This window comes from Phodopus roborovskii, unplaced genomic scaffold, assembly GCF_943737965.1.
Source record: "Phodopus roborovskii unplaced genomic scaffold, PHOROB, whole genome shotgun sequence".
NCBI lineage: Eukaryota > Metazoa > Chordata > Mammalia > Rodentia > Cricetidae > Phodopus > Phodopus roborovskii.
Genome location: NW_026126646.1, coordinates 7545747 through 7560200, shown reverse-complemented (window position 1 = coordinate 7560200; position 14454 = coordinate 7545747). Strand labels below are relative to the sequence as shown.

At 51.0% G+C, this 14454-nt stretch overlaps 2 protein-coding genes across 7 annotated transcripts in view; both read left to right on the top strand.

Annotated features, from left to right (window-relative positions):
- Positions 1-894: 894 nt before the first annotated feature.
- Positions 895-2158, top strand: Isg15 (ISG15 ubiquitin like modifier). The gene is made up of 2 exons (XM_051173814.1): positions 895-978; positions 1628-2158. Exons 1-2 carry the CDS (start codon positions 976-978, stop codon positions 2135-2137), a joined length of 513 nt encoding a protein of 170 aa, XP_051029771.1. The 5' UTR covers positions 895-975; the 3' UTR covers positions 2138-2158.
- A 1949-nt stretch (positions 2159-4107) lies between these two features.
- Positions 4108-14454, top strand: part of Agrn (agrin) — a 31883-nt gene continuing 21536 nt past the window's right edge. For all 6 annotated transcript variants that reach the window (XM_051173897.1, XM_051173896.1, XM_051173892.1 and 3 more), the window contains exons 1-2: positions 4108-4409; positions 6183-6444. In XM_051173897.1, coding sequence (XP_051029854.1) covers positions 4203-4409; positions 6183-6444 — 469 coding nt within the window. In that variant the 5' untranslated portion in view covers positions 4108-4202. The remainder of the gene's footprint in view (positions 4410-6182; positions 6445-14454) is intronic.

Below are 14454 nucleotides of genomic sequence, written 5' to 3'. Positions count from 1 at the left end.
TAGAGTACTTAGCATGCATGAAGCTCTGGGTTCCATCCCCAGCACTGCAGGAATTGGTATAGAAGATGCATGACTTTAATCTCAGAAATTTGGACAGGAAAGAAAGGAGGATCAGTTTAAGGCCAATTTCATAGTTTGAAGCCAGCATGGACTGCATAGCAGGACTAGCTCAAAAACAAATCCATCTGACTCAATCATTGCCTCTTCATATAAGCAATAAGGTCTTAGTAAACTGTTCTAGAATAGAAATGCTTCCTACTGGCCAGATGGTGATGGTGGCCAGGGTGCATGCCTTTAATCCCAGCACTTGGGGGGCAGATCTCTGTGAGTTTGAGGCCAGTCTGGTCTATGGAGCAAGTTCCAGGACAGTCAGGGCAACACAGAGAAAACAATAAGAAAATGCTTCCTATACCCCCCAACCCCATCCACCCCCCCACCCCACCCCCACCAACACATTCTGATAACTATTGTTCTAAACAAATAACCAATAGTTGTTGTCTTTGGGCAGTTTTGATTGGCACTACTTTGTGCAGTTTCTGAATTAATTATTGTGGCATTTTCCAAGATAACTAATTTCCAAGCTGAAAAATTAAAAATAAGTTTCCCATTATTGGTTCCTATTATGACTTCTACACGTCTTGTAAAGGATCTGAAATGCTGGATATTTAGGGGATTTCAGAGTACAAAGGTCTCGCTGTGGTCTTGACACTGGGAGCCAGTCCCTTTTCTTCCCAGCTAGTTTCTTTTCATTCAGTTTTGATTTTCCCATTCATTTAAGGCATGCCCTTGGGAAAAGGAAACCGAAACAGAAGGCATCTCTGACGTTTGAAGACTCCGCCCCTTGACACCTACAGCCCCAAAACTTAAAAGAGCTGTTCTCTCTCACATCACTCTAGATGTGAGAGAGAGCAGCCAGAGCCTTGACAAGCAGACTCCTCAGTTCCTGCAGGGGACCTAGTGCTCAAGCCTACAACCATGGTGAGTCCTGTTTGGGGCAGGAACAGATGGGTTCCATTCTAGTTGGTTTTCCTCCATTCCTTGATAGGGTCTTCTATTTTACCGAATAGTCACAATGTGGAAACAGATTATAGTTGCTCAAAGACCACTATGAGGGAGGGACTTAGGTTCCTTGTCTGCTCAGCTACCAGCCCTAGATCCCTTAGGGTTGGACCCAGAAGGATATCTTGGTGGGTGAACTGAAACATGATGGTTATGGGAGGTTGGCCCTTTAGAACTGACTCCTCTGTATCATTCCCCATACATGGATGATCCCCTCCTCTGATGGAGGAGAGGATGGGCATGGGGTATGGGAACTGATCCTGTGACCAGAGCTTCAGATGTGGTAACTTCCAATACTGGTGCCAGAGGAGTCTTTAAACCAGTGGTTCTCAGCCTGTGGGTGAAGACTCCATTGGGGTCAAACAACCCTTTCACAGGGGTTGTATATAAGATATCCTGTATATCAGATGTTTACATTATGATTATTAATAACAGTAGCAAAATTAGTTATGAAGTAACAATGAAATAATTTTATGGTTGGGGGTCACCACAAAATGAGGAAATGTATTAAAGGGTAGCAGCGTTAGGAAGGTTGAGAATCACTGCTGAACCTATGTGATGCCTACAGACCTGTAACCTGAGGGTGAAGATGCTGGGGGGTGATGAGTTCCTGGTGCCCCTGACTCACTCCATGACGGTGTCGGAACTGAAGCAGCTGATTGTTCACAAGAGTGGTGTGCCAGCTTTCCAGCAACGCCTGGCCCATGAAAGTGGCAAGATACTACAAGAGAATGTTACCCTCATCAGCCAGGGCCTGCGTGCTGGCAGCACAGTCATGCTGATGGTACAGAATTGCAACAACCCTCTGAGCATCCTGGTGCGGAATGACAGGGGCCGCAGCAGTATCTATGAGGTCCGGCTGACACAGACCGTAGCAGAGCTTAAGAAGCAGGTGTCCCAGGAGGAGCACGTACAGGAAGATCAATTCTGGCTGAGCTTTGAGGGAAGGCCCATGGAGGACCAACAGCCACTGGGGGAGTATGACCTAAAGCCCCAATGCACAGTGTTCATGAATTTGCGTCTCCGAGGGGGGGGGTATGCTATGCCTGAGGCCTCTATCTGGAGCCAATATTGGTAATAAAAGATGATGCAATGAGAAGTTCTGCCTCCTGTACTTGTCCTTCAGAAATGCCCATCTGTTACCTTCTCTTCTACATTCCTGCTGAGGTCAGGTGAAAGAACCCAAGTCTATCCACTGTGACAAGACCTTGTATTGCCAAGTTAAGGGACAAGGATTTAACAGTTAGAGCCTAGTCAGAGAATTCCCTTTTGGGTAGGTCACTTCTAGAGAAAAATGCTTTTTTTCTAGGACCCAGTTCTGAGCCTCTGTCAGCCCCTCAACAACTGGTCCTCAACTCTATCTGGTGCAGGGACAGATCCTATCTGTAATAGGATGGTAATAGGATGAGGTTCCTAATGGGACAAGTTCCTAATGGGAAATAGTGAAGGAATGTTCTTGGACCTACCTGGGTGGGCTGTGGAGGAGGGTGATATTCTTTTGTGGTTGTTTCTAGTCCCACCAGCACTAGTTCATAGAAAGGTAGGGCAGGGCCTCATTATTCACATGAGCCAGTTGCTATTTAGGACATGGGTGGTTAGCAAGTATACCTCATCAGAATTATAAAGAGGGCATTATTGGCAGGTAAGGGGGCACCTGGAATTGGGGCCTCACCTGTCCATAAAGGAAATCCTATCTCAGATAAGAGGCACCCAATTTGGAAAGCCTTCATCTCCTTCCTGCCTGATATTTCTTTCTCTTGTCTTTTACCTACTCTAGCTACTTACTCAGGCTTTGAGGCAGCTTAAGGCACAAGCAAGTCAGGACAAGTACCTTTATGGTCCTTGGGGGGGGGCTTACATTTCAACCTTCAGACTTTAATTAATTTATTTTTGGTTTTTAGACATAGGGTTATTCTGTGTAGCTTTGGAGGCTGCCCGGAACTCCCTCAGTAGATCCACTGCTCTGCCTCCTGAGTGCTGGGATTAAAGGCATGGGCAACTACCGCCCTGCTCAACCCTCAGACTTTTAAACAGAATTTGCGTGGAGACTCAGAAGTCCCCACTTTTGGTTGGTGTGTTAGTGCATATTTGGGTCAGGTGACCCAAGGTCTAGGGTGTTGGTGTTCACTGTGTAGATATGACATCAAACCTTCACTGACCACCCCCTTCCCTGAAGCCTGCCAGGGCTGGTGGTAGTATCTTTTTCTGGAGGAAGAGCTTCTGCCACCCACACTTTACTCTGACTTTTGGTTCAAACGCCTGTGGCCCAGGCACAGCAACCCCAGTATTGTGAAGACAGAAAAAGCAGTCTTCTCTCTTTCCTTCAACCTTCTGTAGATGCGAAGCTAGCTTAGTTTTCCTGGGCCTCAATTTACACCTTTTACCTAGCAAGGATAAGTTGGATAAGCGCCGGTCCACAGAGGGGGAGGGGAAGGAGGCGGGGCAGTGGTAGTTTCCGCAGCAAGACAAGAGAAGGTAGCCATAGGTCGATAAGGAGCATCCCACTGCCCCACCAAGCCCGAAGGCTGGTAGGCGGGTCTGAGCGCAATTCAGACTAGTCACCGCGGACCGGCCACCGGCAGGGGGCGTAGCCCCGCTGGTCTACCTTAGAGCCTATGGCGGGACCCCTGCGGCCACAGGAGCTCAGTGAGCAACCCTGCTGGGGGGGCCGAAACAAGGGGAAAGTGAGGTCCAGCTCTGGTAGCCTCTCCCATCCAGAGAACCCCGCCGCTCCCGGCGAGTCCCTTGGAAGTCCCGGCACGTCGCCCCTAGATTATACATTAACCTGATTCCAGCTGCATTTCCTGGTGGGAGGACAGTTTGGGCGGACGGGGGAAGGGCTCCCGGCGCCCCACCTTCCCCTCCCCCCAAGGCGGCCCGCCACCCACCCAGCCGAGGCCCCCGCCTCAGCTCGGCGCCGCAGTCTCCGGGCTTTGTTCGCTGCCCGCGCGGGTCGTAGGGAGCGGAGGCGGGCCGAGCTCCCAGGGGGAGGGGCGGCGCTGCTCAGTTCCCGCCCCTGGCCCGCCCCCACACCATCCTCCCTCCCACCTCCTCCGCCTAGCTGCGGTCCAGTTCTGTCCTGCCCCCTGAACGGTCCATCCCGCGCGCTCTCCCGGCTGTCTTCCGCCGTTCTAGGCTGCGCCATGGCCAGCCTGCGGCTGTGTTGCCCGGCCCCTCTGCTACCACTGCTGCTGCTCTTGGTGGTGGCCGAGCGCACCCTGCCCGGCGCCAGCGGGACGTGCCCGGAGCGCGCCCTGGAGCGGCGCGAGGAGGAGGCGAATGTGGTGCTCACCGGTACGGTGGAGGAGATCCTCAACGTGGACCCGGTGCAGCACACGTACTCATGCAAGGTGGGCCCCGGCAAAACCCCACGAGACCCCAGCCCTCTGGAATCCCAGCCGGGGGCCCTTTTCCCCGTGGTTCCCAGCCGCGAGGCCCGCCCTTCGCGTGCTGGCCGCCCTGCTGGGACCCCGGCCCCAAGCCGTGGGAACGAGACCGGAACGCTTCTGTAGCCCCAGCTCGAGCTCCCTTGGCGACCGCCAAGCCTGCGGGTGGGGCGCCAGGTCCCGGAAAACTCTGCAGCTCCGGGCGAAAGTTATTGCGGGGCCGTTGTGGTTGTTCTCACGGTGCCCAGGCCCCATTTGCAGTAGTGGCTGCCCCCCACCCTTGTCCAAAGCTCCTCTTGTTGAAAACAAGTGTACACCCTCGTCAAAGGAAAGGAATAGGGGTTGGGGAGGTGTGAGGTAAGGACGAACTCGGACTGTGATGAGGCCTCCACCAGGGCGAGAAGGGGTGGTCCGCAGAGAGAAAGGGGTGCGTAGTCTAATCCACAAGTACGAGGAGCCTGCGTAAGGTGCTGCAGTGGTTGGATTTAGGTGGAGCAAGAGCAGAGAGATGGGCAGAGAGCTATGGCTGAGTCTCCAGTGCACAGGGAGCAAGGGCAGGTGCTCCGTTCTCCTGGAAGAACTGGGTCTCCCCTACTATACAGTAGAAGAGTCAGCTCTGCTTCAACTAAAGCTGGATTTGAAAGCACCTTGGAATAGGTATAGTGTTGCTGGTTCTCCTAGCTCCTCAAACCACTTCACTCGAAATAGGATCGTTCTTGTTCCTATGGGAAGGATGGTGACTTTCCGAGTAGCGTGTGTTCATGGGATCCCCCGGCTGGGCCCCCTCCTCTCACTGCCAAGGCACTTTGCCAAGTCCCTGCAGGATTTTCCCGACTTCCTCCCCGCTGCTCCTGGGTGTGGCTGGGGTGGGGGAGGTGTGAAAACTGTGAGCTTCCCCCTGTTTGGGTTATCACCCTCAATAATTTACTGGGGGTGGGGGGTCAGGTAAATGAGATTCCCCAAGTCCATAGGTGTTGCAGTTCTGAGGTGCCTAGCAGGAGCTAGGCAGATGAACAAGCTGCTCCTTGTCTTTTTGCTCCCTTCATTCCAGGAGCCTAAAACCCCTAGAGCACCTGAAGAAGGGGCCCCTTCCTAGAACTCCTTTCCAAAAAGCACCTGGGCTCCTGGACTTGTCCTGTGGGTGCTGCAGGCTACACCCTCCAACCATGTCTGTCAGAGGGGTTGCCCTCAGGGCCCCAAAGGAGAAGGAGGAGGGTGGGGCCGACTTGCATTGCCCCAACTTGACTTTGTGGTTCAGAGCTGCCTTGGCTGTACAGACTGTGGCAGACTGTGGAGCAAAGAAGTGGGTCTTTACTTCCTGGGGGAGGTGTCAGCCCACACACAGGGTTGTAAAGATTCCAGCTGGGATCTTGCTCTTAAGTCCCTTCATCTAAAGTGTCTGGTCCTGCGTGGTAGTGAGCTAGGGGGCCTAGAATATTGGCACTGCACGCCAGACAAGCCCTGACTGAGATGGACCATTGTAGTTGGACCTGGGCTGGTTAGACCTGGGGTGGGAATATGCTTAGGAGGGATGCCTTCTTATTGTGTGTCGTATGGTAGGTGTCTTCTTCCCTGCAGCGTTTCCTGAGGGGCTGACTCACAGAATTTTGAACATCTCTGCTCAAGGCTGGAGTCCACTATGGACACTGGCTTGAGAAGAGGGGAAAGGGTCCAGGTGTCCAGTCTGGCATCCTATCCCTGTTGGATCAATACATTTTTACTTCCATGTCCACTCAGGTTCGAGTGTGGCGGTACTTGAAAGGCAAAGACGTGGTGGCCCAGGAAAGTCTGCTAGATGGTGGCAACAAGGTGGTGATTGGTGGCTTCGGAGACCCCCTTATCTGTGACAACCAAGTGTCTACTGGGGACACTAGAATCTTTTTTGTGAACCCAGCACCACCCTACCTGTGGCCAGCCCACAAGAATGAACTGATGCTCAACTCCAGCCTTATGCGGATCACTTTGCGGAACCTGGAAGAGGTGGAGTTCTGTGTAGAAGGTACGTGCATGGTGATGGTGCTCCTTTAAGGGCCACTGCCTTGCTGATGGTGACAAATTTTATAGGATTGTGGGGGCAGGCTACAGAGGAGAGCTTGCCATAGGCAGAAGAATAATCATTCTGCTACATTATTGCTCTTGGCTATGTCTCTAGCTACAAAGATTAGACAGACACCCTAACCTCTGATATTAACTGTCTTTGGTCTTGGAGCCATAAATAAGGTGCTATCTTGTAAAAGACAAAAGACAAGTATGTCTGCTCTCTCTCTCTCTCTCTCTCTCAGCACTCCACATTCCCCTTTGAAAGGCCCTTTGATATGGAACAAGCTGGAACCCACCTGTCTTATCCTTCCAGAAGTCCAAACATCTATCTTGATCCATACATACATTTGAGTAAACCCCTGTGACTAGGCATAGGAGTTTGGAAAGTAGGGATTGGTCAGTGTGTGCCAGAGGCCCACCATTTGTAGAAGAACAACTTTGTAGGATTAGGATGCCATCCCCTAGAAGGTGGATAGAAATATATGACCTTCCAGCTCTCCCCTCTCTCCTCCTCAGGACAGCCCCAGTTGGTGACTGAGACCCTTGAGGGGAAATGTGGTAAAGAATGCTTTCTTCTCTCCTTGCTACTGCATCCTGTCTGTTCCCTCATGGCTAGCTGGAGAGAGATGTGGGGCTGGGGACAGAAACTTCCTTCTCAGAGCAGTGGCACGGGTCATGACTTCTGGTTCTCTGATGCGATATGTTTGCCAGCCCTGAAGACTTCTCTCCTGTCTTTCTGCTTTGTTGCTGCCTGGGCTCTTTGGGGAGGGCAGTCTCCATGCTGGCCTTGGGTATGGGAGGGGCAAGGCCAGAATGGAAAACCCTGTGGCCTCTCAGTCAGCTATACCAGCTTCTGGGCACTTGCCTAAGGGACCCTGTCTGGAAAAGAACCAGAGGTTCCAGCACTGCTGTGGAAGTTTGTGCTTTGGAAAATTAGGGGGCAGGAAAGGCAGGGAAGGATGTATGTATATGTGAAGCCAAAGGCAGATATGTCAACTTTGGATTGAGTAGGGGGCTGAGAAAGGTCAAGATAAAGAGGGTGAATCATTAATAGTTGGGTGGATCTAGTAGTTCGAGGGTCTATGACTCAGTAACTGAGGACATCCCCTGAGATCAGAGGTCATGGTAGGGAGTAACAGAACAAGGTTTAGCATCTCACCAAAGTCAGCTATGCCCATGCTGCACTCTGGCTTTGGTGCTAGTAGAGCCCAATTTGGAGGAGGACAGCTAGGAAAAAGAACATGGAAAGAAGGCCTCCCTTCCTGAGCTCTTGTATATGGCTGACACTTAGGATACTTAGTTCCCAAGACTCAAAGACCAGCGTTTTACCAGAGGAAAGCCCAGAGCCCAGAAGAAGCTCTGTGTGTGTGTGTGTGTGTGTGTGTGTGTGTGTGTGTGTGTGTGTGTGTAGGGGGGCAGATATAGGACTGAAGGTAGAGCCAAGGAGGCTGAAGATGTCTTCAGGTTTATGGAAAATGGATGGGGTGGGGAGAGCAAGGAGCCTGAACTTCACTGTAAGAAGTTTGAAATGGTGTCTTAGATCTGTTTTGAAAGCAGACCAGAATGCAATGGGGAAAGTTGGGTGCTAAGACAAAGTCAGAACACTCAAAGAGCCATCAGGGCTTGGGGTCTAGTCTAGGATGGAAGTGAGATACCTTTTTGCCCACCTCATTTCCTGATCCGTAGGTGATGAGGCTTTTGAGCCTTGTCCCAGGGCCTCGCACTTGGAAACAAGCCCATCCCTCCAGTCTGACTTCCCAATCTGTCTCCAGGTCCCCTATACCTGCACCACCCACACTGGAAACTGGGTGAAATCTGGGCCACTTTCTGACCTCTTGTTCACTCTTGGAACACCCCTGAGCCAGCCAGCACCTCCCCCACCCCCAGAAAGGCTCCTTTAGTCCTCTGCCTGGGGAGCCACATTCCTGGCATAACTGGGGCAGGTATGTGCCCCTCCCTTTGCATCACCTTTGGGCGAGAGTGGCTGCTGCTCCTTCTGGAAAGGGACCTCTCTGACAAAGCTTTGTCAAGGAAGTGGGGAATCCTCTTCACTGCCAGTTAAGGGTGCTAAACATAGGGCCACCACTGTCTCTAGAGAAGGTTGGATTGGCACCTCCCTGAAGCCTCCAGGAGAGACACAAGCCTGGCTGGGGACCTGCACTTCCCTGCTAAAAGCCCTGAGCAGAGAAAGGAAGTGTTGTCTGTTCCAGCCAGCACTTGGCATAAAGACAGGGCAGGGGGCCCAGGTTGAGTGAGCCTGGCACCTGACCAGCCTGGCCCTTCTCAATTCTGAAGCTGGGGTCTTGGTGACTCCTTTGTCCTGGGCCGGCCAGATTGGTTTTTTTCTCTCTGCCCTTTCTCTCTACTAGGTCAACCAACCATGGATTTCAGGATAGAGTAGAGAATTGCTAGGTCCCAAGGCAGTGGATAGGAGCAGCCTGATCCATTAAGACTGGTTTCTGGTACTTGGGTTGCCTAGAATATTGTGACGGTCCCTACCTAGACTGTAGGGAGGACTGCCCTCCAGGCTAAGCTTAGACTCCCATTGCCATTTTCTTTCCCCTCACCTCCCCCACATTCCTTCTGCTGAGGGGGGAGGTGGCTCTCCCTTTGGACTCCAGGTTCTCTACCACTTTATAACCCCACCCACAGTCCTTTGAGGGCCCCTCCCCCAGGCATGTCCAGGCTGGAGGCTACTTACTATCCCCACTGCTTTTTGCCCACAGAGAAGGGCCCAGGTAGGGAAGGGCCTCCTCTTTTCCATGTCAGGAGTTTGAGTGAGAAGTTGGCTGCAGGAATGGACTTGTCTTATCTTTGGGCTCATGGAGGCAGCCTTGCAGGGTGGGCTTTGCTTGCTGGAATCAGTGGGTGCTTAGAGGTGGGTGACAGGCAGGATACTATTATTGGTTCTGCACAGATGGCCTCCCTTTAGGCAGTCAATAAGCAAGATGGAGCTGGTAGAAATTAATCTTGACTTTTTCCAGACCTATCCTACTCTCCTATCCCTACCCTGAGAAAATGCCCCCCATCTCCCCTGTCAATTAGAAATAGGGAGGGTGTTTTAAAACCACTTCTGTTACATGGATCTTTCTGGACAAAGCAAATTCTGTTCCCACCTGCTTGAGCCCTTGTGGCAATACTGCTGGCATGGGAACCCCCATTGCAAACCACAGGAATTGGGAGACGGGTACACTGACCCAGGTCTAAGGCTACTCCCAACCCAGTTCAGGTTTGTGGTTACTCATTAGTTCATACATGCTAAAGTAGGGGAGAATAGGGTAGAGGAATTCAGAGAGGAAGTGAAGGGCACACTCAGGACCACAGGTTCAATGATTGATAAGGACTCTTTATTGTTTCTTATGCCTGGTTGCTGTGCACAAGAGGCAGGAGTCACAAAAGGGTAGAAAATAGCTGTCTTTTTTTTCCCTCTTCCTTTGAGACTCAAGTCAGCTGTTTACCTCAGGGTGGAAATAGAGCCTTATGCTATTGAAGCCTTAGTGGGCTGGACTAGGGGCTACCACAACAGTCGTCATAGTAATCCTGCTTATCTGGGGCAGTTACCAGCTAGAAGAGGACTCTATGCCCCCTGTACCTTCAGGCCATGTATGAACCATGTTGGAAACTGTGAGAGCTGATAAGGTGGAGGATGGGGATCAAGGGATCGCACCCCTCCCATCCTCTGAACAGATCCTGAGAATTTCCTCTGAGGAAGGCTCCCTGCAGGGGCAATTTACCATGGAATAGACATGGCTCCTCCCAGGCCTGGAGGAAGGGAAGACAGGGAGGCTCTATCCTCACAGGCTAGACTGTTTCCAGCTGTGTGAACTTTATATAGATGTATATGCCTAGTCCTGCAACTGGGGGGTGGGGGAGGGGATATTTGTCACTATTTTGGTTTTTCTGGATTTATGTCTAAGTGGTCAGGTCCTGGTTGCTATCTTCACATGGGTGTGACTCTCCACATCTGTTCACTATTGGTTCTGTTGGGTCCAGTTGTGCTGGAGGTCCAGTGGCACATGTTGTGAGCTCTGCCTCTAGTAGGAGTGACTGATGTGTATTACAAACATTTAAAATGAGGGAATGTGTGAGAACAAGAGACTAGGGATCTTACGTTTACGAGTCTGTCAGACCCTCTTCCTCCCCTCTGCCCTCTATCTGTTGCATGCCTCAGGTAAGTTTGAGAGCACCCTTGACCACATCCTAGGTCCCATAAAATATAGGCTGGCATTGTGCCTGTGCAGGCCCCTGTACCCACAAGTGAGGTTCCGGCACCTATAGAAGAACAGAGCACAGACACCATATTGGTAGAAGGGTTACTCTGGAAAGGAAGCCATCAGGTGTAAGGAGTGGCTTGTGAAGTCATCTCTCATTAATTCCATCAGTTACGTCTTACACAGGTCCAATTACCATTCTACAACCATTCCCTATAGAGTTTCGTGGGGCAAGTACTGTTGCTGGCACCCTCAATGGAGTCCCGCTGGTGTTGTGGTGGCTTCCCAAGGAGCAGTAAGTTAAGATAAAGGCAAATGAAAGGAACAGTAGGTGGATGCTGCTAGCTGGGAAAGAGAGCTGAGGAGAGGAGAGAACTACTCTCCAGCAGCCTGTCCCCTGGCTGAGAGAGCAACCTAACCCCTTTCTGGGCTGACCTTCCTGTCTGATTGCTGATCCCAAGCATTTCTCCAGTAGGGAAGTTCCTCCTTGGTTGCCCCAATCTTCTTCCTCTCTGGGTCTGTCTCTGCTCCCTCCTTCCTGAACCTCTAGTCAGCTCTCTGTACCCCTTACTGCCTTCCCTTCTCATCCTAATAACTGTCCACCACCTCCATAAAGCCCTCTGGGACTAAGCCTGTGCTATTGGGCCATAGGACCCCTGCTGTATTCACCCCTCTCCTGTATCTGATGTCTCTAACCTAACTCAGCTGGAGTGTTAAGCAGAGTACCAAGGTCTCCTAACTCACCAAGCATTGATCACATCTGGGTGTCACCTAGCTCCTTCCTTTTCTTTCTGGAGATAGGTAGGGCCTGGCAGACAGGTACACCTAAGAAGCAGGAAGGGCAGCATGAATGGCCGTACCCTCACTGCCTTTTCACCAGCTCAGCTAGCTGCTCTTGGTCATTCTGGAAAATGCCTAATCTGAAAGGTTTAGGATATATATATATATATATATATATATATATATATATATATATATATTAAAGACTCTAACCCCGTGACAGCTGTGACACCACTCATCACTTGGCCAATATGCAGATTTCACTTCACCCATCTGACCTTCATTTGAAACTGCCATGATGTCTTCTGGAAGTCAGACAGACACATACTTAGCTTCTCAGAGAGGTGTAGACCAGTTGATTAGTTCGATGGAACAGCTCTAGGTTGAGGAGCCTAGCCAGCCAAGGAATAGAGAAGGGGCAATCTGGCAGCATATTGGCTACCCTAAAAGACAGCACTATTGTATCCCAAATTGTAATTTAATCCAACCACCCTGCAAAGTAAGATAACTAACCAGCTGAGTGGGTGGGTGGGTACAGATCTGACCTGAAGCTGGCAAGAACTCTGGAGGCCCCTTCATGCTTGGCCAGGGCCAATTGCTTCTGTCCTGCTGTGAGGTGCCTATTATCTAAGGCTGAGGGGAGAAAGAAAAGACAAGGTACAGTTTGAGGCCAGACACCAGAGGTCTAGGATAGTACTGCCCTACCCCCACTGGGACAGTCAGAATTGAATTCATCAGGTACCTCTATTAACCTGAGCAATGCATGCCTAGAAATCCCCACCACCAAAGAGAGCAGGTGAGCCTCACCCTGGCCTGACCAGAGGTCAGAGGGTGGGGCATGTCTACTTGCTGGGTGAGACCTATGCATTGGAGAATGAATGTGTGCTGAATGTCTGGGTAGGCAGCTTTTTCCATGGACTCCTTTTAGTCATCCAACCTCTAACGTTTTACCTTCTTTTCTAAGGAAGCTGGAGGCTATCTAGAAAGTGAGGAGTTACCTGCATGAGAATGGGACTAGTGAGCTAACAATGACTGGACTCTGTACCCTCTGCAGGCCCCATCCCCCAACCTCCTCTGGTCCTGAGAAGTACCAGAGCATAGGGTCACACCCATCATGCCTGGGAATGAGGGACAAGCTTTGTGCTATACAAAGAATGTCTAGTGTGTTTGTTGGTGGGTGGGGGATTCAATTCCTGCAAATTTGAGTGACTGCTGGAAAGCAGGAGTACTTAGTGTCTTGGCTCATATGTGGTTGCATGTTAGTAGGGTGTGATCCCAGAGGGTTAAGCCTGGATCAGCATCCTGTTCATTGCTGGGCATGAGCCTGCTGGGGCAGTCTAGGCTGAGTGATTTTGTCTAAAGATCCCAAAATAACTCCAGTAGCCTGTGCTCCCCTCCCCCCACTGGCCTAGAGCCTCAAAGGCTCTTTGTTTTTTGAAGGCATCCTGCCCCTGCAGGGGGCTCAGACACTGACTGGGGTTTGGTGGGGCCAGGCTGCCTGCCTAGTTAGTTCCCTTTCCCATGGCTAGGCTCTGTAGACCTCAAGCCCCATTCCAGCGTTGCCCAGGATTGACTGGAGCCCCATATGAGCTCTGAAAAAATTATTAAGACCTCTTCAGTGGCAGATCTCAGGGTTTCTGCTTGGTGAAAAGGGGTGGGCAAAGGCTACAGCAAATTTCCCAAGATCAATTGAGGCAGCTCTTACCTGGGGTTACTACTACTGGTGGGACCCAGCCCTCCAAGACCCTGGTTCCTGCGCTTCCTGTGGAGAGCACACTGGGAAATTCCAGGGCTGAAACTACATACCTAATACTATCCTGTGGCCTGTTGGGTATTGCCTAGGGTACTGGCAGTGCCAAGGTTGAGTAGGGGGTATTCAGGGCCTAAGGAGAGGATGAGGCCATCTGGAAGTGGAGTTTCCCAGTAGTTAGATCTGATGCTGTCCTAGACTGCATACATAGGGCTTCATTTGGGGGTTCATGCATGATTGGAAAGCCTCTTATGGCAAATGAATGACCCAGTGGATAATTGCATTTTGTGCCTGGCCCAGGGATGGAAACAGAGAAGATACAGTGTTAACTGTGTTAGAGAAACCTGTTTGACAGATCAAAAAGGAGTGGGCATAGTGGGGGGGGGGTGTCAAGTGTATAACCAGAGGAGTCTTGGAGAGGTTTCACCTGTAGGTAATATGGAATTGGGTTATTTCCAGTTAATGTTCAGTGAATGTAGAGTCTTAGTGCCCCAAGAAGGGCTGTTTGAAGAATGGAATAGAGAAGCCCCACAGACCAAGGGCTCCTGGTATAGAGACATGTGGTTCTCTCAAGATGAACTGAGATGAGGTTTGAAAGTAGTCATCATTGGCTGAAAAGTGGGACTTGCAGATCGACTAGACGTGAGTTGTGGATACTGTAAACCTGTTAGTATAACCCAAGTGTGTGGTATGGGGGCCGTTAGTGTGATTTCAGCTGAGATGAAGACTTAGCAGGAGGATGGCTATGTCACGTGGAGATGGTGAGAATCTGCATACTCCCCAAGTCTGTGCAGTATGCAGGGCTCCAGGACAGGAGGCCCCTCACAGAACTTAGGTGGACTGTGCTTCTATCCCAAACCCGTTTTCCCAGATGGCCCTCCTGTAGTCTGCAAAGTAGCTTGGGGGTTGGGGTGGGGGTGTGCTCAAGGGATGGCAGGAGTTCCATAGCTATTTGCATGGACTTATTTGCATGTTTTCTTGTTGCTGGGGAGTTGAGTGAATGGGTGGCTTAAGATCAATTACAAGGGGAAAGGTGATTACAAGGGGGTGATTTCTGAACCCATCACCTCACTGTCTAGCACCTTATATGCCATTTGGGAATCCCACCTCCATGCCAGGACAGAGCCTGCAGGATCAGAAACAACAAGCACTGGCACAATGCATACATAAGCACAAGCAGACCAGATCCCAGAACTCAGTCCTTCCTACAGGCCTCCCGCAGGACTGC